General features: G+C 39.0%; 3 protein-coding genes across 3 annotated transcripts; all 3 read right to left on the reverse strand.

Annotated features, from left to right (window-relative positions):
• Positions 1-313: 313 nt before the first annotated feature.
• LOC146326532 (fibrinogen-like protein 1) lies at positions 314-5,962 on the reverse strand. Its single transcript, XM_084718826.1, has 8 exons — positions 5,879-5,962; positions 5,715-5,786; positions 4,162-4,330; positions 3,850-4,009; positions 3,620-3,717; positions 2,941-3,029; positions 1,918-2,105; positions 314-1,817 (listed from the first exon to the last, which is right to left on the reverse strand). The coding sequence occupies exons 1-8, from the start codon at positions 5,945-5,947 to the stop codon at positions 1,619-1,621; spliced, it is 1,044 nt and encodes a 347-aa protein (XP_084574952.1). The 5' UTR covers positions 5,948-5,962; the 3' UTR covers positions 314-1,618.
• A 1,713-nt stretch (positions 5,963-7,675) lies between these two features.
• On the reverse strand, positions 7,676-11,362 carry LOC146326533 (calnexin-like). The gene is made up of 6 exons (XM_084718364.1): positions 11,266-11,362; positions 10,818-10,906; positions 9,094-9,213; positions 8,883-8,985; positions 8,362-8,435; positions 7,676-7,776 (listed from the first exon to the last, which is right to left on the reverse strand). Exons 2-6 carry the CDS (start codon positions 10,887-10,889, stop codon positions 7,768-7,770), a joined length of 378 nt encoding a protein of 125 aa, XP_084574490.1. The 5' UTR covers positions 10,890-10,906; positions 11,266-11,362; the 3' UTR covers positions 7,676-7,767.
• Positions 11,363-12,255: 893 nt separating this feature from the next.
• On the reverse strand, positions 12,256-19,846 carry LOC146326534 (cyclic nucleotide-gated cation channel-like). The gene is made up of 11 exons (XM_084718365.1): positions 19,523-19,846; positions 19,037-19,126; positions 17,577-17,687; positions 17,127-17,318; positions 16,921-17,031; positions 16,092-16,198; positions 15,448-15,935; positions 15,057-15,335; positions 14,848-14,946; positions 13,744-14,121; positions 12,256-12,917 (listed from the first exon to the last, which is right to left on the reverse strand). The coding sequence occupies exons 2-11, from the start codon at positions 19,123-19,125 to the stop codon at positions 12,732-12,734; spliced, it is 2,040 nt and encodes a 679-aa protein (XP_084574491.1). The 5' UTR covers position 19,126; positions 19,523-19,846; the 3' UTR covers positions 12,256-12,731.
• Positions 19,847-20,406: the final 560 nt, after the last annotated feature.

Consider the following 20,406-nt stretch of genomic DNA (forward strand, 5'->3'; position numbering starts at 1 on the left):
GTTTCTCCTAGACTTCCAGAGAGTAATTTAGCCATTTATATCTGTGGATATATAATCAAATAAACGAATGACAGCAGAGCATAAATCAACCTTTTCCAATATGTGGATAATGAGAGTCTTATTTTATTTTACAGACAATCTGTTCTATCAAAAACAAATTATGAATGGTGAGGCTCTGCTGCTAAATTAATTCATCTGTGTATCCAGTCTCTACATGAGCTTCCAGAAATGGTGACAGTAATACACAAAGTGTGCAAAAGGTTTCAGTTAAGGTCATCATGCAAGAATATGAAATAATTCAACGCACAAGAGGTAGTGTTCCTTTGTTTTATTTCATAAATCATGGGTATAATGCAAATGGAAGAGAGACAGGGCTGTCAGTGTGAGATGAAGTACAGCGTATAGTAAAAGCCTAAAAGGAATCCTTTATAATCATAATTCAAACAAGAAATAACTATTGTTGTGTACTGCTCTTTGTTTCATTCATGTAATTTGTGTTCTTTTATTCCAGCTGTTTGTGATATACAGGCACTTTATGGTAACCTTCATAAGATGTGAGCAAACTCTCTGCTGCTCCTTTTACCATGTATTATCATTTGAAAGAAACATTTCCAGATCTTGTTAAAGCCATTTCCAATGACACGATAATGGCTCCTTTCACCGCCTTCAGTCCAGTGTTTCTGCCTGTGTCTGACACACACTGACATCAGATTTCCCTTTTCTTCAGTAAAACAGACAGCTGTGTGTGCAGGCTACTTCCCCTTTCAACATTCATGTATCTAAAACAAGCAGCGAGTTTCACAAGTCCTCTAACAAGTATGATGCTATATGAGCTACAGCTATGAACTACTGATTTTAAGGATTTCACTATATTGTTTAAGTGTACAGTTTCATTTAAGACCACTGCAGAAATCTGGGTGACTGACTCTTTGATTCCTCTGAACCCAGAGGTGGGACAAAGTCATTGTTTTGGAAATCACAAGCAAGACCACAACCTAGTTTTGTACTTGAACAAAATTATCTTTGGTATCATTTTTTCTAACTGGATCACAATAAAATAGCATGAGTTCTCCATGGTTCTTTCCTGCAGCTTTAATTGATGTGGTGAGATTGGTTCAGTCAAAGTGGAACCAGGGAATTAAGTGTTGACTTTTGAAGAATGAATAATGTGAACATTAGTTGATTCACAAAATGGTTAATGAATTGATTTGTGGTGTGCATTTTCATAATTAAACATAATTTTTCATCTTTGGACTTGGAGGAAGATATATTTTCAAAAGGCCAAAGTGAAGTCCCAAGTCATTGGTGTTAAAGTCCAAGTCGTGTTGCAAGTCTGTTTTGATTTTGTCAAGTCCACACCTCTGTCTCAAATACATTTTCTCTGCAGCTACTTTGCTCCATCCAGACTCAATCTGATAGCACAGGAAGTATATCTGGTATCAGGTGTAAGATTGATTAGTGCTGACTGTCTGAACAGGTGCACATGGGACTGGAGAGTATTACAAGATGAGATTTATGTTTAAATATGTTTTCAAAAATATGTTTAATACATGTGTGCCAAGCTGTCTCTTCCCAAAATAGTCAAACTAAGAACATTTGATGTCTGCTCAAGTCTGATCTAGGAGGGTGGTGTGCGACGAACAGTATTGGGGTCGTCAATGGGGTCAATTTTGAAGTCAGCGGTCCGCAGCTTCATGATGCTGGTCTTCAGGGAGTACCACCAGCCTCTCCAAGTGTACCAAACTATCCCATCATCTGTCACCGCACTGTAGTGCCCGCTGGGGTAGTACATGCCGTTAAGATTGGCCGAGTGGCACCTGGAGAGAGAAAGATATTTAGTCATTTTCTGCTGTAATGAATGACTGTGAGCATCTTCTTCTTGGGGATCACCACGCTATCTATTCACAAAACCCATACTTGTTGAACCACCAGCCTCCTTTGTCTTCCTCGGCGCAGTTTCCTTTGTAGTTATCGTTGTCCCGGTCGTAGGTGCTGAATTTGATCCCCTGGTGACTGGCCCAGTCTGACACACCGACCTCATAAGTTCCAGACAGAGCATCTCCTGCTGTGCCTACATAGCTTCCAAAGGTAAGTCGGTAGTGATCCTGTAGAGAGAGATACAGGAAGAGCTGCTCAACTTGCATGACCTTAAAATTTAAAAGGAATAGTTTGACATTTAGAAAATATGCTTATTTACTTTCTGTGCGTGTTAGATGAGAAAATCAAGATCATTCTGCTTCAGGAAGACTGGGCTTGCCAAGATAGTTTTGGCTCAGTAAACCACAACAAACTACAACTTGGAAGAACCTCACCAGCTCCAACCGCAAAATCCCACATGGCTGTGCATCATCAGTAGGTGAACGCTGCACTAATTTGCTGTTTATCTGGCCTAAGAATCAGACGAATCTGCCGAGCTCATGTTGACATTTGCTCTAACACTGCCAGACTAATTCACATTTGCGAACTTTGTCTGGCAGTGCAGGACTACTGTTTATTAGCACTTCTGTCTTTTTTGGTGCCTCATCAAATCAGTCGTACACACAGTAGACACTGTCCAACTGTATCGGTGGACATGTTGCTACTGTGTTTGTGTGAGCAAATTACAGCGTAAGAGCAAAAGAGCAAGCACAACAAAGGTTTTCCTGGAGGCGTCCATCTTGGATTTCCAGCTGGAACTGTACACTTAGTTGCAACATCATTCCCAATTCTGGCTACGGTGTGCAGTATTATCTTTGAACAATGTTTCCAGTCTTTATGTTAAGCTAAACTAACCAGGATGCTGGCAATAGCCTCATGTTTAGAGTACAGACATTTAAGCAGTATCAATTGTCTCATCTAACCCTCTGCAAGAAAGGAAAAGAAAGTTTACTTCCCTCAACATTATCAAATACTTGTATATTTTTCAAATATCAAGTGAAATATCAAAGTTAGCATCGACACCTGTTCATTGGCCACTTTGAAGTTCTTATACTCAGCATAGCGCTGGTTACCATCAAAGTCTTCCAGGTTAATCCTCAGAGAATAATTCCCTGTAACAGAAAAAAAAACACCCATATCCTGTCAACACAAGAATAATAATGTTTTTTGTTGTGGTTGTAAGGTGTTTTTTGGCCACTTGGCAAAACAATATTGCTACACACTTCACTGAAACAAACAGTTTCACATCCAGCCAATCTGGCGCCACATTGATATTCATTTGGAGTCGTGTTTGGGGCCACCTGAAGTTTTATCTCTTCTCAGAAAATTAATATACTCCACCATGTTCACAAGCTGGCATTAGTCGTTAACTTTATCTGCTTGTTGTTTGGTGCTTAAGAGGTAGCATAGAGCAGGTTCATCCACCATTTTTTACAGAAAACTTTCTGCTGTTGCTGGAAATTAGATAATGAGAGCGGTTAGAGTGAAACATTAAAGCTACAGGCTGGAAAAACTCAAGAAACAATGAGTTAAAAGATGCTTCAGCACTCTGCAGAGCTGAGAAGATTTGAAGAGTTGAATGATAATTATCGGTGGGTTTGTCACTATGAGCTAAGATTTGATCCATTGGCAATATATGAATATTGATTAGTGCACCTTTAAATTACAAAATTTAGTAAGTGGTTTTAGAAGCAGTATTGACCTTGTGTAGTGATGTAATGTAGGTTGTCATTTCCGAGCCAAAACTCTCCCAATTCTCCATCCATGTCTCCGAAACCATCCTTATATTCTGCCCACGACCTGATAGATAGATAGATAGATAGATAGATAGATAGATAGATAGATAGATAGATAGATAGATAGATAGATTGCTTTTCACTTTTCATATGATTTCATTTTATTATAATGATAGTTATCACGTTACAGACACACCTGTTAAACTTCTCTGCTCCATTGATCCGTCTCTGAATGATGATCCAACCACCTCCATCACTCATATCGCAGTAGACTCTGACAGGAGAAGGGCTGCCATGCGGTTTGATTCTGTAGAAACCGCTGGCCTTGGAGCCAGAACTGAAGAGCTGGGAGCAGTCTGACACACACACACAAACACACACACAAAGACACACACTTTGAATTCCCTGCATTGTCTTGGTTCCTGTTTGTGTAATATGAGACCTGACAGAACACATTTTAAGCTTATTTTCTAATGTTGGTTTCCAGTCCTGAGGCCGTGGCCCTGACCTGAGTGCTCCGTGTCCTGGGTCTGATCGGACTGGGCTCTGTCCGTGTTGACAGGTTGGTCCAGCGATTGTAATCTGCGTAGGAGGAATTCCTGTTTCTGAAGCTGGCCTTTCAGAAGCTTCTCCCGTTCCCGCAGACGAACGACCTCGTCGTGGCATCTGTCTGATGCCTACGCACACATTTGGATTGCTATATTTGTGAGAATCTTCACTTACATTCTTTCCCTCACTCTGAGACAAAGTATACATAGTAAAACATTTGGATTAAAGACAGATAATGTCACAGATGCTATGGACACAACAGTATTTCTCCTACTCTCTTATATGTGTTTCATTCAAATCCCTAATATCAGATATGTGATATACTGATGCATTTTCCAAGGAGAGGTGCATCCCCTCACATTTTAAGAACAAGAAATGTAAAATATTTCAAAATTTGCATGTTAATTAGTGAGCCAGGCCAGCTGTTTCCCCCAGCCTTTAGTCTTTTGCTGCATTTTACCGCGTTCATAAGAAAAGTCCATGTAAACATCCCTGTCTTGTGGTATTTATGACCTCTGAAGTGGAAATTTTCTGAAAGAGTAAACGAGTTGTGATGTTTTTGCTGATGATTTTGGAAATGGTGGAGGCTGTAGAAGTTATTTTCTTGGTAGATAGTAATTTATTGTAATTTTAGTAGTATAGTTTTTTTTCTCTGTATCAAAAAAAATATTTCTAAGGAAAGTTACCAGCTCAGCTTGCTAAATTGTTCACCTTGCTGGCTTCTTGATGCCAACAGTTTTGGCATCCATGCTGCCGCTGCCTAGCAGCAGTGTTATCACAGCTTAACCACTTGAATGCCAATGTCATAACCATAAGCTCAGTATTTCCACTTAAAGGCAGTGTATATGATATGCTAAGCTAAGCTAACCAGCTGCTGGCTCTATAGCTTCATATTTAGTGTATAAATATGAGACTGGTAATTTTGTCTTCTAACTCTCAAGGGTAAAATAGTAAAAATATGTGTATCTCCAGAAATGTTAAGCTATTTCTTCAAAAACACAACAACCAGGCAAACCCATCAAGTTTTTCATTACTTGCATTACTTGTACTCACAGGTACAAAAATTCAAGAACGCTTTGACAAACACATGAATATGGTTAACTATCCCAGCTGCAATTAAAACAGGAGGTTTGGACGTTAGCTAGTGAGAAAAGTAACATCATTCAGTCTATCACTTTCACTGGAATTAGTCATGCAACTCTGAAAAAACAGATTCATGAAGTGAATTACTTTATCTCTCAACCAAATCTTTTGAGTTGCACTCAAAGTGCTAATTATACCTTAATTAGCATCTCACCTAAATTCATCAACACGGTACACATTTTTATGTGGTCAACAACAGTGACAGCCATACAAACTTGGTGAATGATAACACATTTCAGGATATAAAACATACACACAAAACACATTAGTGCACAAAACTGAAGTCAAGAAGAAGATGTGTGGCTTAGAATTTAAATATTTCCAAATTAGATATAAAGCAGCAAAACAGCCAGAGTGATTAGTACTTACACTGAGGGACTGAGAGCAAACTATGATCACCATCAGTCCTGTGAACAGCAACAGCTGGCCCTCCATCCTCTTCTTGTTTAGACAGCAGAGAACTAAGAAGAGATTACTGCTTCTCAGAGTTTAGTTGATTTTCACTGTGAGCGCTTTTCAAATGTTTCCCACACCTGGATCCAAAGAGAGCTGTGCCCAAGGAGGGGGAGAAACCGATAAAATACCTGATTCTCTACGGGCATAAAATATACAAAGTATGCAGGGAGTGTCTAGAACAGATGCACGCTTGCCAAAAAGTAATCGCACTTTCGGGAAATGTTCATTTTTAGTGTTATGTAGTAGAACAAAAACAGAGTACAGCATCATTATATTAGCAGAAGGTAGTGTGAAAAGGCTATAACAATAATTCTCCACAAACATATGCATTTGATTAGAGCACAGGGTGCCAGCAGTGCGTCATCAAGTGTTGCTCAATACCCCCAAATCTCTCTCCTTTTGTTTGTGATCTGCCATCTGTCTCGTCCTCTCTTTCCCGTTCTCCACTCTGCAGCTCTTTGATTTTTCCTATTCTCTCATGGCCACTTATCCGACGGCAAGTGTTCTCTGTGAGTGTCATTAAAGGGCTCAAGTGGTCATTCTGTTGATGAGCAGCATTGTGCCATTTCAAATAAATGTTGTGAGCTGCTAAATGCCACTGAAGGTCAGATCTGAACAAGGCAGGAAGAGGCCGAGCAGAGGGAGACATTTTATCTCAAAGGATCGCATATGAGACTGGCTGAATAATGATTCAAAATGAAGGACAGATATAAATTATGTCTAAGAGAAGGAGGTTTTAATAGCTATGCCATGATAGTGAAGTTGCACTCACAGCATGTGTATGTCAGCTTATTCTCTTTGTTGCCAAGATTTGGATGATAAAATTCATACTGTTGATAAATAGCTGCAGCCAGCGTCCGGGTAGCTTAGCTTAGCATGAAGACAGGACTTGAGAATGCCATTGCTCCTGCCAAGACATAATCCTGCTCATAACCCCCTGTCATTTGTACATTTCAGCTCTTGTACGTATTAAACAGATTATTATACAAACAAAATATAACGTGTGATGCAGATGCTGAGAAATTAAAGGGGCAGTTCACCCAAAAATTAAAATTCAGCCAATATCTACTTCCCCTCGTAGTTTTTAGTCAACAAAACACTGTTGGAGTTTCACTGAGCTTTCTGTTGACGTTATACGCAGAAACATGGCAGAGAAAAGTACATTGGTGTTAGGAAACTTTTTAGTAGCCTAATTTCTGTGTTGTATATCAATTTTGTTCACATGTAATTTGTATTAATGGTGTGAGCTTGTAACCATTAGCTACTGTCCACGTAAAGTGACTTAGATTAGGTAGAAAGTTGTCAACCCTGATAACAAGTCAGACAAAGCAATATTTTAGTCGTTTTAGGGAAAGTACTGGTGCAGAAACAAGACTGGGGAAAGTTTTTGCCAATCCATCAGACTGTACAAGAAGTAAAACAACAACAACTCTACCCTCCCCTTTGATCGTCCGTGTTGTTTCCACCTTACAACTTTAAAGCTGATGAACACACTTAAGTTGGAAGAACAACTTCCCAAATCAGGAAATGTCAAAACTATCTCTGGGTGTTTTTTCAAATATGCCAAGATAACATCCAAATCAGGTAGTAAATCCTACTTAAATATGTCACAGCTGTAGTGTATTGTGTAAAAACAAGTTTCCAAACAATTTTGTGTCAAAGTAAACTTTTTATTCACCATAAATGACCGAAGTCAGAGTTATGTTTCCACCTGCCTTCAAAAGCCACCAGGTGGTGACACTAGTTTCATACCCAAACAACTGACAGACCTGACATGAATTAATTAGTACGTGAAAAACATTTAATATGTAAAAATAATTAAAAATACACTAATAAGGCATTGTTTATGAGGTAAAACCATCACAGAGTCAGTGCTCAGACATTGTGTTCCACTCAAAAACAACTGGCCACAGATGTGTCCTCTCTGTGTTGGTGGTGTTCTCCTCTCCTGCGTTTGTTGAACCTATCAGTGATCCTACAAAACACACACACGCACAAATTTGCAGTTTTTGTTAACCACAGTTTCAAGGACCTGCTCAAGGGCACTATAAAAAGAGTAGAAAAGTAAAATATGCAGAAATGGTTACAGCCCCTTTAAGCTAAAAAATACTAAAACCCACTGTAGCAAACAGAGCGAATGTTACAAATCAGTTGTTTTAGTAATCAAAGTTTTTGCGAGATGATGTATGACATTATTAACAGATATTTCCTGGACTCTGCTGTTTTGTGGTTGGGTTTTGCTCAATAGCACAGTAACAGAACATAAAAATGTGGTCATGGTTTATTTGTAAAATGAGCTGCCCTTCTTAAACACGCTGATTTCAGTTATATAATGTATGATTTTGTTTGTCATGATTATTGAGCACATTATGATTAGAGACCAGTTGGTACCTACATAATACCCACCCCAGCACACAAATTACATTTCATTTGATGTCAGGTACTGTAAGGTTCCCTGTGATACATCAGTACTTTCAAATGTGCTTTCACACCTTCAGAATAATAACATTATCCGCCATTATCTGTCATTATCACCCCCACATCGTCTGCTGAATCTCACCTTCAGGTCTAAGTCAGACTTCCTCTGGTTACCGTGAGCGTCTCTCCTCCTTGTTGCAGCTCTGCCGGCCTTTCCTAAACAGAGAGGAGGAGAAGAGATGAGCAATGCTGAAACTACTACTGCCAAATCTGTAATACCATTAGCAGGGCTGGGTATGTTTTAAAATAATTACAATAGCAGTACCAATACCAGTACCAATACCAACGGAGAACTACATTTGATACCTTTTTTTTTAAAGTTCTTATTTATGAAGAACATTTGCAGTGATTGGCTGTGAGCAAACCCTAATTTTTTTAGATCTGGGTACAGAAAGAAGCTATTGTTTGACTGGAGACGTTTCAATACCACTTGGTGCGGAGTTATTTCAATCAATGCCTTAAAGGTACCGAGTACCAATACCCGGCTCTAACCATCACTGACTGAGCCACCACTGCCATTACTATCATCACTACAGCTACGGATGTATAGCACCACTTCTTTCTTTCTAATAATATTTAATAATCTAAAGAATAAGACATTACCTTTGATATCCACTGATCCTGTCTGCAGTGAGAACTCGGGATCATCTGGCTGAGCATCATCAGACTTCTTATAGTAATACTGTTGATCAGGGGGCCCAAACCTCTACAAGCAAACACACACACATGATTTGACTTCTTGTACTGCAGCTGCACTATTTTATTAAGGACCAAATGCTCACATACAGTATGTATATAAACAGGCATACTGTACCTTGTCAGGCCACATGAAGCTAATGAAGAGAATGATGGGAAGTCCAACAGTGAAGACATAGACACCCCAGAGCCAGGGACGCTGGTGGGTGGCCAGTAGGAGACTCTCTATGATACCTGGCTAGAATACACATATACAAATACTGTAGGTCAACTGTTACTATAATATCTACTGTATATCCAACCTATTCTATAGAAACATAAAGTAGGCAGAAGAGAACATAATTTATTTCTATGTATTTATATATCTGAGCATGATGTGGTGTATGAGTATTGCCAGTGCATGGAGTACTACTGTTAATACTGTTTTAAGATGACTGATAAATTCATTGCATTGACATCAACAATGATTTTAAAGCTGAAGTAGGCAATACAGTGCTGTAGGAATGGGTCCTATAACATGAAAATGAGTTAGCACATTAGCATTTCCAGTCAAGTGGGTTTTTTAATGTCTTTTTTGTTATTCTGCCCGGAATAAGGCCTGTGGTTAAGATAATATCACGAGATTTACATGTTTTGTAAATATCTGTGAAATAATGACATACAATATGTCAGCATGCTCAGTTTTGATTTTTGGCTATAGATGTTCATTTGTGGAGATTATCTTGCTGAACAAGATTTTAATCTAATGCTGTTTATCCGTCTGGGTCATTTTGGTGTCAGTTGCAGAGTTTGGAGATATCGGCTCTAGAAACGTCTGCCTTCTCTCCAATATAATGGAACAAGATGGTGCTCAGGTTTTGGTGCTCAAAGAACCAAAAACATATGTTTGAAAAACTCAGCAACAATGTCTCTTTCCAGAAATCATGACCCGTTTACTCATGATGATTCACATGTGAGCAGTCTCATAGGAACTACTTTCTTTGAATGGTAAAATCCACTGGAACTATTTTCTTTATGCTTGAAAGAAAATCTTTCCTACATCAAAGCAAGGTCTGTGGATTATCTTTATGGACTGGTGTTGAATTTTTCAAATGTATTAGTTTGGTGCTTTAAGCATCACAATCCAAGTGCCAGATGCAGTGCAGACATCTCAACAGCTGGTATCTCCAAAACTTGGCAACTCATGCTCAAACTAGATGGATAAATAGAACTGCAGAATATGTATTTTTGATTGATTTTTCCTTTTAAGTACTTAAGTATCGTAAACATTTGTTGCAGAGCGCTGCTACCTTCCAGCACTCTATTTGAACATACACTATGAAAAACCCATCTCCCCTCTCTTTGTTGCCTTGTATCACTCTGCTGAGCCCCGCCCGTGAAATGACGCACCAAATACGCACCCGCGTTTTACTGGGCTTGAAGCAGAACATCAAGGTTGTCAGATGCTGTAACTAACTGGCAAACCACCGTCTGTTCTACTCGGCTAGTTAGACTGACTCTGAGGCAATGAAGTGATCCTTTGTGAGGGATGTAACAGCACGTACAGCTGTCCTCTGTCTAGCTGATTGCCTCAAATCTATTTAAGCAACTGTTCATGCAGTGTCATTATGATTGGCTAGTTATATGCTAGCTAACCCTGACTGGTTGTTTGATTCAGATCAGGTCAAGTTACCAAAAAACAAAAAGAACAAAAAAAAAACACTTAAAACTAAATTCAAAGAGGCAGGCAGTGCTCACACTTTTTTTTATTTCAACCAGAATGATAATGAAATAATGTTGCATACTGCAGCTTTAAAAAGGAACAGTGATTAATAGACAAAATATGTAAAATGCAGGTCTTACCTGAGCTGCAGCAGACGCTGGTGTCACAGTGGCCACCAGTGTCATGCACAGCAACACAAAGTTGATCTCCATGATCTCCACACACACACCTACATGCACACACACATATATACATGTACTGTATGTGCACAGAGTTTCAATCAATATACTGTACGTGTACACACAATATGAAACACAATCAGATAAGATGACTCTCACTGAAGAGCAAGAAAAAAACATGGTTTCCACTGAAATCTATCATTCTAGGTCTATGAGAACAAGGGACAGAAAGATAAAGGACAAAAAAGAGAGAGACAGAGAAGGGGACTTCTGACAAAGGAAAGGAAAGACAGAAACATGCACAGAACACAAAGCACAAAGAAGATTCAAAAGAAGAAAGAGAAAGAAGTGAGAGTTAAAGGTGGAAAGTACAGAGGAACCCAAAGAGGAGCCATCAGAGTGTTTCTACCTTTTTAACACAGTGATTTTTCACAGTTTCCACGCGTTCCTTAAAAGTCACTTCCTGAAATCTTGCAGTCATGTGATGTTGGACTTTGGTCCTAAGTTACTCACTGACATGGCTGCAGATTGGAGCATGCAGTGGCCACATTAGTGGACTATGACATGGTTATTAACATACATACATACGTACACACACAGACACACTCACATGGCCTTTCATGGTTATAAAGTAGTTGCACTCAAAGTGTGTCACGGCATGATAAACATGCTCAAAATAAATCAGTCAGTGTTCGGTTAGTAATTAACAATATTTTAATAATAAAGCTGCTGACATGAAATGAAGTAAAGATATTTTTAAACGTATGACAAAGATTAAAAAGCATTAAAACAATCTATGAAACAGATTCAAAGACAAGATAGAAAAAGAAAAGCTTTCCTATTTTAGTTCATGTAAAGTCAACTTATCTGAAGTAAAATATTATTGAATTATATGCAAATAAAATGAAATTGCTTTTGTTGTTTCATCTGCATCCATTAAGGTTATATGCAACATGTAACCACCAGTCAATACTCTAGTCAACATTAACAAAACAGCCACTACTTTTTTATTTTCAAGTTTTTCAGTGAGTTCTGAAAATGAACTATTCATAGACTTTTATTTTATTCAAGTAGCGTGAGATGTTCCTAAAGATAAATGGAACAATCCACTGGACCTGCGTTGTGAAGTTAAAGAAGTGTCATATTGAGTTAAAACAGCAGGCCATCACCGGCATTCATAGAGAGTTTACGCCCCCTAGTGGAACAAAACATAATTAAAGACACCTGTTGAGACACAAGTGGACAGTTTTTTGACCCTATAATGCTCCCTTAGCTGTGTATTAGTTAAGATCTGTGTTAGAAAATGAAGAATTCAGACATAAACTCTTCAGTCAATGTATTAGAAATTGGGGTTATTGTGTTATTGTATTTTTCATTATATTCCAAAGTGAGTGTCTGCAACCTTTGAATTAGTGTGTTGTTTTAAATATTTTTTTCAAAGCCATCTTATATAAAGTTATATATAAATGTTTGTTAAAAATGTGTCAAAATCTAAGAAAAGGGACTGTACACTTTTTTCTTTCAGTTGTTAAAAAAAGAACAAGGCTTGACAAACCCTGAAAGAAGACATGTCATTCATGTCATTGTAATAATATAAGTGTTATTTCATTGCAAATTTCTGGCAAAAAATATTAATTTAAAAAGAGAAGTTTAGAAGGTAAGAAACAAATGGACAAGACAGTTCAGTTAAGACAGTTATAAAACCAAATGTATTTTAAATATTGATCGGGGAACATCAATCAAAATGTGCGGTTTGCTGTGTTTTCAAATGTACAGTAGTTTTTTGTGAATAAATAAAAGAAACACAGCAAATATTTTGTACCGTGGTGATGCTGTGTGCTGTTTCCATATATTTCCATAGTCAGAATATGTGCTTTAGAGCCGGATGTTGATTTCACTCCGCACGCCGTCACCACCAGAAACGCTCTCATTGCCATCAGCGTCTGACAGGAAGCCACTGCCCGTGGCTGCTATGGTGGCGTTGTGTTCAAGGGTTGTAAGTCGCTGTTTCAGTCGAAGCTGAGAAGAGTTGAACTCACTCTGCAGACGGGCCAAACATGTCTGAAAATAAGGATATCACTGGTTATTATCATTATTGTAATAACGTGAATGTAGGAAGAGAAGGCTATCAACAGCAATCCCAAAGCCCCAAACTTTTTGAGTCCAAAATGAGACATTATTTAACAGTAAGTTTCCAGCTTCATTGATTTACAAACTTATTTAGCAGTTAAGCTAAGCTAAAACTTACTTTTTGATCTGTGACTTGAGTCCATACCTCTGTCTGTAGCCCAGACTCCAATCACAAATAAAACTTTTGTACAGATTTGACTTTGGACTTTAACACCAATGACTCGTGACTTAACTTGGACTTTTGACTTGAAAATGATACCAAGCCTAAAGAATGCATGTTATTTAAAAACTGTGTCACGAATCAGTTCATTTTCTGAACCAATTAACATTCATGCTATTTATTTCCATCAACTTAATTCCTCAGATCCATTTTGTTTGAACCAAAAGCATCCAATCAAGTTATAGGGGAGAACCATGAAGAGCTAATGTTAATTAACCAGGCACAAGTTGGAGAAAATGGTACCAAAGATAATTTGGTTTACATACAAAACTACAAGTTCGTCAACAAAAAAACAAATTGCTGTATGGAAAATGTGCTGATCAAAAATTATAGACAGATGCAGCAACTTCCAGCTTTGTTCAACATTTGAAGATGCACAAAGAACACTAAGTTGTGGCTGAAGTGAAGTTATGTGTGATTGGTGTTACAGTTCAACTCAAGTTGCTGTTAAGACAATATGACTCTAAACTAACCAAATTTGTGACTCAAGTCCAAGTCATGTGACTTAAGTCCCCACCTCTGAATAATAGTACTGACCTGTAACCGGTCCAGACTGGTTTCCAGCCTCTCCACCTTCTCCTCAAGTTCCTCCCCTGCAGACACGTTTACTTCCTCCAGAAGCCCCTCCTTCTGTAGGATGTCCCGCCCCCTCTGCTCCAGCTGAGCCCTGGCGTCGGGGAACTCCTGAAGCGCCTCCATCAGGTCTTGTTTGGAAAGGCAGAACAGGTCTGAGTATCCCAGACTGCGAATGTTAGCCGTACGTCTGTTACCCATCTTACTGCCGCTGATGTTCAGAATGCTGATTTCTCCGAAGCAGCTTCCTGAGGTCAGGACTGCGAACTGAGTGACTCCATCCTCCCCAACCACTGCCAGCTGGCCATCTTTAATTATATACATCTCCTTACCCACATCTCCCTGGGAAAGGTAATATAAGTCAGTACTTTTAACAACAATACTATCCTTTCAGCAAATAGGCACGAGAACTGAAAACTAGCCTACTAGCCTTGTGTTAGCTACTAGGGCTCACCTAATACTACTGTAGGTATAGCTATAGTAGTAATGTAGGCTAGAAACAGCAGTAAATGTACAGTTAACAATTATAAAACTGCCTTTGAGAAATTAAAGGTATGATGTGAAGGTTCTGAATACCAGCAGTATTATGGACAATGTTTTTATGAGTGAGTCTATGTTTGCACAGGGACGTATCTCTCGTCGTCTTGGAAAAGTTTCAGAATATTTTCTGACTTTTCATAAAGTCGTCGTACCATTTGTCTGTTAAACATTTGGTCTTTTCCTCTCTCCATGTCCTACTGCAACTCAGTTTGTTTTGTTGCATTGTTTTTCCTTTTTCTAGTGCTGACAATAGCGTCCCAAAACATCATGTGATTGGTCCAAAAATCTAAACCATCCAAAAACATGTTTTCACAACAGAAATGAACCAAACCATGGTTAATTTTTAAGACCATCTATTTCTTGTTGGACCATCTGTGTTTATGCTAGGTGACCAGCTTTTATTGGAATAAATGGACTGCTATGTTTGGACACCCCATTCATAGTTAAATACATCCATTACACTGTCACAGCAGTAGCAGTTGAGACTACCGTATGTCCTTTGACAGTACCAGGAGAGGTAATACTAACCTTTCTACAGATGTAGTCTCCAGGACTGAAAACCTGCGGCCGAAGTTTTAACACCAATTCTACAAGGAGGCCTGCCTCACAGTCCTGGAAAATACGCACCTATGTCCATTCACACACACACACATACACACTCACAATTAATTTTCACCTTTTGATGATAACCTCTGAATAAATACATTGAATTTTAAGAGATGAAAGTGTGTCTTTACCTTCTTCAGTGTGTCCAGGTGAACATTAATAGCGATCTCTGCTCTTAGTTTATTGGGGAGGCTCCTCAGTACTTCTTGTTCATCTATTGTCTTCTGATTGGTCCAGAGGTAGTCAAACCAGCGGATGACGCGCTGCTCCAGCACCTTGCTGACATGTCTGAAGTGCATGTAGTGTTTCAGGGTGTCTACGCGGCTCTGAAAGGCTGCTCTTGTGGCATTCATGTTGGAGATCATGGCTCCAACATTACCCACAATGGAGGCAAAGATCAGAACACCCACCTAGGAGAGAAATACCAGTATTAGCCCTTTTGATAAACTGGAATAACTGGGATCCACATGGTGTAAGGAGTTTATCATATCAGCTAAGGTTTCATCTTTGCCATGGACTCACCAGAAAGTCAAATATCAGGAACAAATATTCCTCATCTCTAACAGGAGGAGGTGTCTCTCCAATGGTGGTCAGTGTCAGAGTGGACCAGTACAGACAATAGATGTAACTTCTGGTCAGGGAGCCAAACTCAGGATCTGAAGCATTGGGATAAACCCAGGAATCAGAGCCCAGTCCCAGGATCTTAGAGAAGCTGTAGTATCCACATGCGTTCCAGTGGATGATCACCAGGATGTACAGAACTAGTTTACAGATGCGAAAAGCGTTGGGGTAGCTCGTTCGTGTCTCTGTACGTTCAAACAGCTCGAATAGACGCATCAGGCGCAGCAGCCGGTTGAATCGAAGAAGAGGAGTGTAGCTGATCCCAACGGTCAGGTACAGGAGGTCAGTTGGAAGGATGGAGCAAATGTCAAGCTTACACTGTAAGGTTCGGATGTAGGTTTCTCTCAGACGCTGCACGTCTTTCACCATCAAGCCTTGATCCAAGAAACCTTCACGTACACAAGAAACGTAAATTCAATGATGAATTAATGACTGTTGTTGTTTCTCAGATGACAAAGGTATCAGTTGAAAACCAAGATCAAATCAAACAGTTTCATGTAGCAATGGAAATTTGAATCTCAACTGGTCGACTTATTTTTCAGTACCTGTGTGGAGACGAACAGCTATATCCAGGATGTAGATTCCATCACAGATGTAGTCCAGTACCAGCCACACCAACACACTCCTCATCTGGAGCTCATCGAAACAGGCCCTACAGAAACAGATTGACTGAAACACTAACACATGAAGAAAACCACAAAAACATGCTGAACTAAAGAAATAATTATGCATAATTAATTAATTAAGACATATTATTTTGAACAGGAATATCAGTGCCTCATTTTAATTCCTGAAATAATAGTTGTGGTAGTAACAATAATATTAAGCCTGAATACACTCCCAAATGGACACATACACGGGCACTGCGATGAACTGGTGACTTGTACAGTGTATACGCCGCCTCTCGCCCAGTGTCAGCAGGGATAGACTCAACTCCAACTCCCACCCACCCAACCCCCAGATGTAGTTTTATGAGGCTGGTAGTTTTTGTTTTGTTAAACCACTACCATCACTGATGAAAGTCTGATATGACACAGCAAGAATCATGTTTACAGACAAAGTAATCTATTAAAGTTGTATTCTCATTTTGGTCATGTTCGTTGATCCACTCTCAGACACTTCCTGTGTTTTCCAGAAAGTTATAGCGACTTGTAGTTAGTAGAAAATGCAATTACCTTGAATAAATTATGGTTTTCTCTGGGTTTGATCATTGTAAGTACATCACTAAACAAAATATAGGCTATTACATAGGTTTAACATTATTTAAATAATCAAGAGCAAGGTAAGTAATGGAGAAGTAGTAGTTGATTCATTGTAGTGCAAGAAGTATTAGGACACCCACTCGTATTGTTTTAAACAGTAACTGGTCCCAACCTGACAACCAGTAGGGTCCAGTTATAAAAAACAGCAGCACCAATCACCAGCAGCCAGTGGTAGTATGCATCATCAGATGGTGATAAGACGACAATATTACACTTCCTCCTCCTGACAGACACGGAAAAAAAAAAAAGGCAGATTTACGTGTTAGTTGTTTTTTAATGTGTACTGATTTAGTTTTTTTTTTTCCCTTTTGTTCTTACGTGCGTCTGGAGCGTCTGACTTCATTATCTGCATCCGAGCCAGTGTGGCTGTGGCTGAACCTGCTGGGTGGGGCTTGCACGTTTGCATCTGCGGGGCCTCTGAAACGTTCCAGAAAAGAGTCCGGCCGCTCCGACTCCTCAGTCAAACTCTTCTGCGCCCATTCTCTCAGAGTCATCACCATATTAACTATCCTGGTGACAGATTCAGACAAACGTAAAAACTTCATAATACAGGGAACCAGTCCAACAATTAATTTTCTCCAGGTATACACGTGTTTGAATATTTAAAAAGAAAAAATAGTATCAGCAGCTCTCTCGAGATCACAAAGTAATTCATCTCAAGATACCTCAAGATAATGATATAATTAATTTGTCATCTCAAGATAACAGCATTAACATGAGTGGCCATTCTTGGCTTCCGTAGGTCAGCCCACTCATCAACTATCCTACCTGGACAGAGCACCTCGTCCACGAAGGGAATTCTGGGAGTTAATATCCCTTCTGTCAATGGCCGCCATTCTCTGAAGCTCGGAAGAAGTGTCATCACACATCGACTGTGCTCTACGTACACAAACACATCACAAATACATACATTCACATAGGAGAGCAATAATAATCTTTAAAGATCATATATAAAATTTAACTGGGGGGGAATAGTTAAGACCTGCAACTCTGAATATTACAAAAGAAATGCATATTCATTATTAATGTATTTGTCCACTTGGGGGCAGCAAAACAAGCTGTAAACATTGACAGATGATCTTATAAAGTTGATGTAGTGAACCTGTTAGCAAACAGCTGCATAGCCTATACATGCAGCAGACACAGAGCAAGAAGTTTTCGGTCCACCTGATGAACACTCACTCTTTGCTCTGCTTTGGTCTCCACCAACTCTAAAAACCACTAAAATATATAGCTTTTTACAGGCTTTTTCCTTTGGATTTTGGATTAATACAGAAAATAAGCTCTGTGGCAAACAAAAGTTCATGATACTCACTTGTTTTGTTCGGCAAGATAATCTTCACAAATGAGAACCACTTTTGTGATTTTAAAAGCATAAATGCAATCACCAGAAGTAAAAGCTATAGGTGAACCACGGCACAACTGCATGACTTCATGTGACCACGTGATTGGCGTCTGAAGGGCTGGTGCCTGAAACGTCACATGTGGTGATACTATTAAAAAAGTCTCGAGGAGCAGTTTCTGGTGTGCAGACCTATTGTTTGATGTCCCTGACAACTTCTGTAGTCTCATTTTGCTGATATACTGATTCGCTGATTCATAATTAGAAAGACCACACACCCAGAAGTCATTAAAGTGACATCATGACTTTCCTGTTAGCCACTAAAGCTATTTTTGTTCCACAATGTAGTCACACAAGCATCATTTCTAGCTTGTTCTTTCACTTTCTCCCTAATAAAAGGAGTCACTGGATAAAATACTCAAGGTACGATAATGTAACAGTGATGTTCATGGTGATGACGTAAATTGTGCAAGACAAGAGATGTTCTTCACTGAGCAGTTTCACACAAAACTAAAGTATGACAAACCTACAACGAACACAACTCCAAAACTCTCAAAATTTCATTAAACCAGTTTCAGCGTAAGGCATATCAGACTTCTGTGTACTTGCTCCTTTTAATGTATCGGCAAAAGACTTGTAAAGTTCCAGAGTCCAGTGATTTTTCTGCATCACCAGCAAAATCTCTCAAATTCATTTTCTGCATTGTTAAAATATAAAAATAGTGATTTAAGTGACTTTAAATAAAACATATCAGTATTATAAATGATATAGCAAGTATGTATCTCAAAAACTAAAATCAAAGTTATATGACTGAATTACTGTAATATGTAAAGATACTCGCACTACACATAAAATCATGAAAATGTGTACGTGTGTGTGTGTGTACCTGCTAAGTGTGCTGTCAGCTCGGTCACTCTCCTCCTCTGTCCATGTTTTCACAGACAGTCTGTGTGAATCCTGCACTGTACCTGTCATACTGCACAGACACCATGACAAGACTTATTATCAATACATGGACCACAAAGTCAGACAAATGGACACATACCAACATACCTAACTTATTATACACACGCTGTCGTAACACACACATATACAAAGAATAAAATGCAAGCTACAACACATACTCACATTATAGAGACATGCAAACACAGACTGGCTCACGCAGACTGCCAAAGACTTACACAACTCACTAACCGGCACGCAACACATGCAATGATGGACTATCAGTTAGAAAAGGAAGGTCATGCTGTACGAGGTCATCCTGGATGAGACATTGCCACGGAAACCAGATGGCATAGCAACAAGCTGTATAGTAGTTTTGACAACACGTCATAAGAGGGAGAGGCAGAAAAATTACTCAGAGTCAACGAACCTGATAAATTTCCTGATCCAACGTTAGTTCATCAATCCATCAGTTCAGCTCACATCTCAGTTCATCTGTCTACTCTGTTAGATTCGCAGGACGTTAATCACGCACTCAAGACATATGAGATGCACAGAGTGAACAAATGTAACCGATCAAAGGGATGATCACATGGTTACTTGACAAAAGCATCGTTTAAATTGCAAATCGTGTGTGTGTGCGTGTGAGTGTGTGTTCCTTTTCACCACTAAGCTCATCTGAATTCAAGAACCTCGTTTGAAGTGGCCTCTGAACTACAAGTGTGTCTTTGTGTGCGTATGTTCTCCTGATTACTGAGCGAGAAGTGTTTTGAAGCACACACCTGCACACGTGAACTGAGACATTTTTTTTTTTTTTTTTTCAGACAACTGGATTTTAATTTTTTAAAAAAAGCACTCGGAATGAAAGATGAAAAAATACATGAGATGGAAACACACAAGAAACCTTAAAAATTCTGTTTCTTTAGGACTGATTGTCACTCCTGGTTGGTTGAATTAGACACATCCAGCAAGCTGAACAGCTGCCTCTGCGCTCAGCACTGATTACAATTATCCATACTATCAACCACATTGTTGACATGGTAACAACCTGGCAACAGCACTGCATTAACACAAGTGCCCTGTCATTTTGTCCTCGCTTAAGTACAAAAATATAATTGAGGAAAAGCTGTTACACAATGGACTAATGCTCTAATCAAATATTTGTAGGCAAAAAATGACAACGTGTAATGTGAAATATTGCACTCACAGTCAGGAACACATAGTGATGTTTTTATGTCATTTTTATTTATTATTATTTGTCTATTTGACAGGAAATAGTAGGGTAAACACAGGTGTGAACAACAACACTAATTT

The sequence above is a fragment of the Lutjanus erythropterus genome, chromosome 5 (genome assembly GCF_056507025.1).
Source record: "Lutjanus erythropterus isolate fLutEry1 chromosome 5, fLutEry1.hap2, whole genome shotgun sequence".
NCBI lineage: Eukaryota > Metazoa > Chordata > Actinopteri > Lutjaniformes > Lutjanidae > Lutjanus > Lutjanus erythropterus.

What these genes read in the sequence shown, in the direction of transcription:
- LOC146326532 (XM_084718826.1), bottom strand. Translation starts at nt 5,947, where the DNA reads ATGCCCGTAGAGAATCAGGTATTTTATCGGTTTCTCCCCCTCCTTGGG. An exon ending in GGAGCAGAGAAGTTTAACAG is followed by an intron (nt 3,718 to 3,849) that starts GTGTGTCTGTAA and finishes TCTATCTATCAG; the next exon opens with GTCGTGGGCAGAATATAAGG. An exon ending in TCAAAGTGGCCAATGAACAG is followed by an intron (nt 2,106 to 2,940) that starts GTGTCGATGCTA and finishes CTCTCTCTACAG; the next exon opens with GATCACTACCGACTTACCTT.
- LOC146326533 (XM_084718364.1), bottom strand. Translation starts at nt 10,889, where the DNA reads ATGGAGATCAACTTTGTGTTGCTGTGCATGACACTGGTGGCCACTGTG. An exon ending in CAGCGTCTGCTGCAGCTCAG is followed by an intron (nt 9,214 to 10,817) that starts GTAAGACCTGCA and finishes TGTGTATTCTAG; the next exon opens with CCAGGTATCATAGAGAGTCT. An exon ending in GCTTCATGTGGCCTGACAAG is followed by an intron (nt 8,986 to 9,093) that starts GTACAGTATGCC and finishes GTTTGCTTGTAG; the next exon opens with AGGTTTGGGCCCCCTGATCA.
- LOC146326534 (XM_084718365.1), bottom strand. Translation starts at nt 19,125, where the DNA reads ATGACAGGTACAGTGCAGGATTCACACAGACTGTCTGTGAAAACATGG. An exon ending in TCCTGATATTTGACTTTCTG is followed by an intron (nt 15,336 to 15,447) that starts GTGAGTCCATGG and finishes TTTCTCTCCTAG; the next exon opens with GTGGGTGTTCTGATCTTTGC. An exon ending in ACCTGGACACACTGAAGAAG is followed by an intron (nt 14,947 to 15,056) that starts GTAAAGACACAC and finishes GAATGGACATAG; the next exon opens with GTGCGTATTTTCCAGGACTG.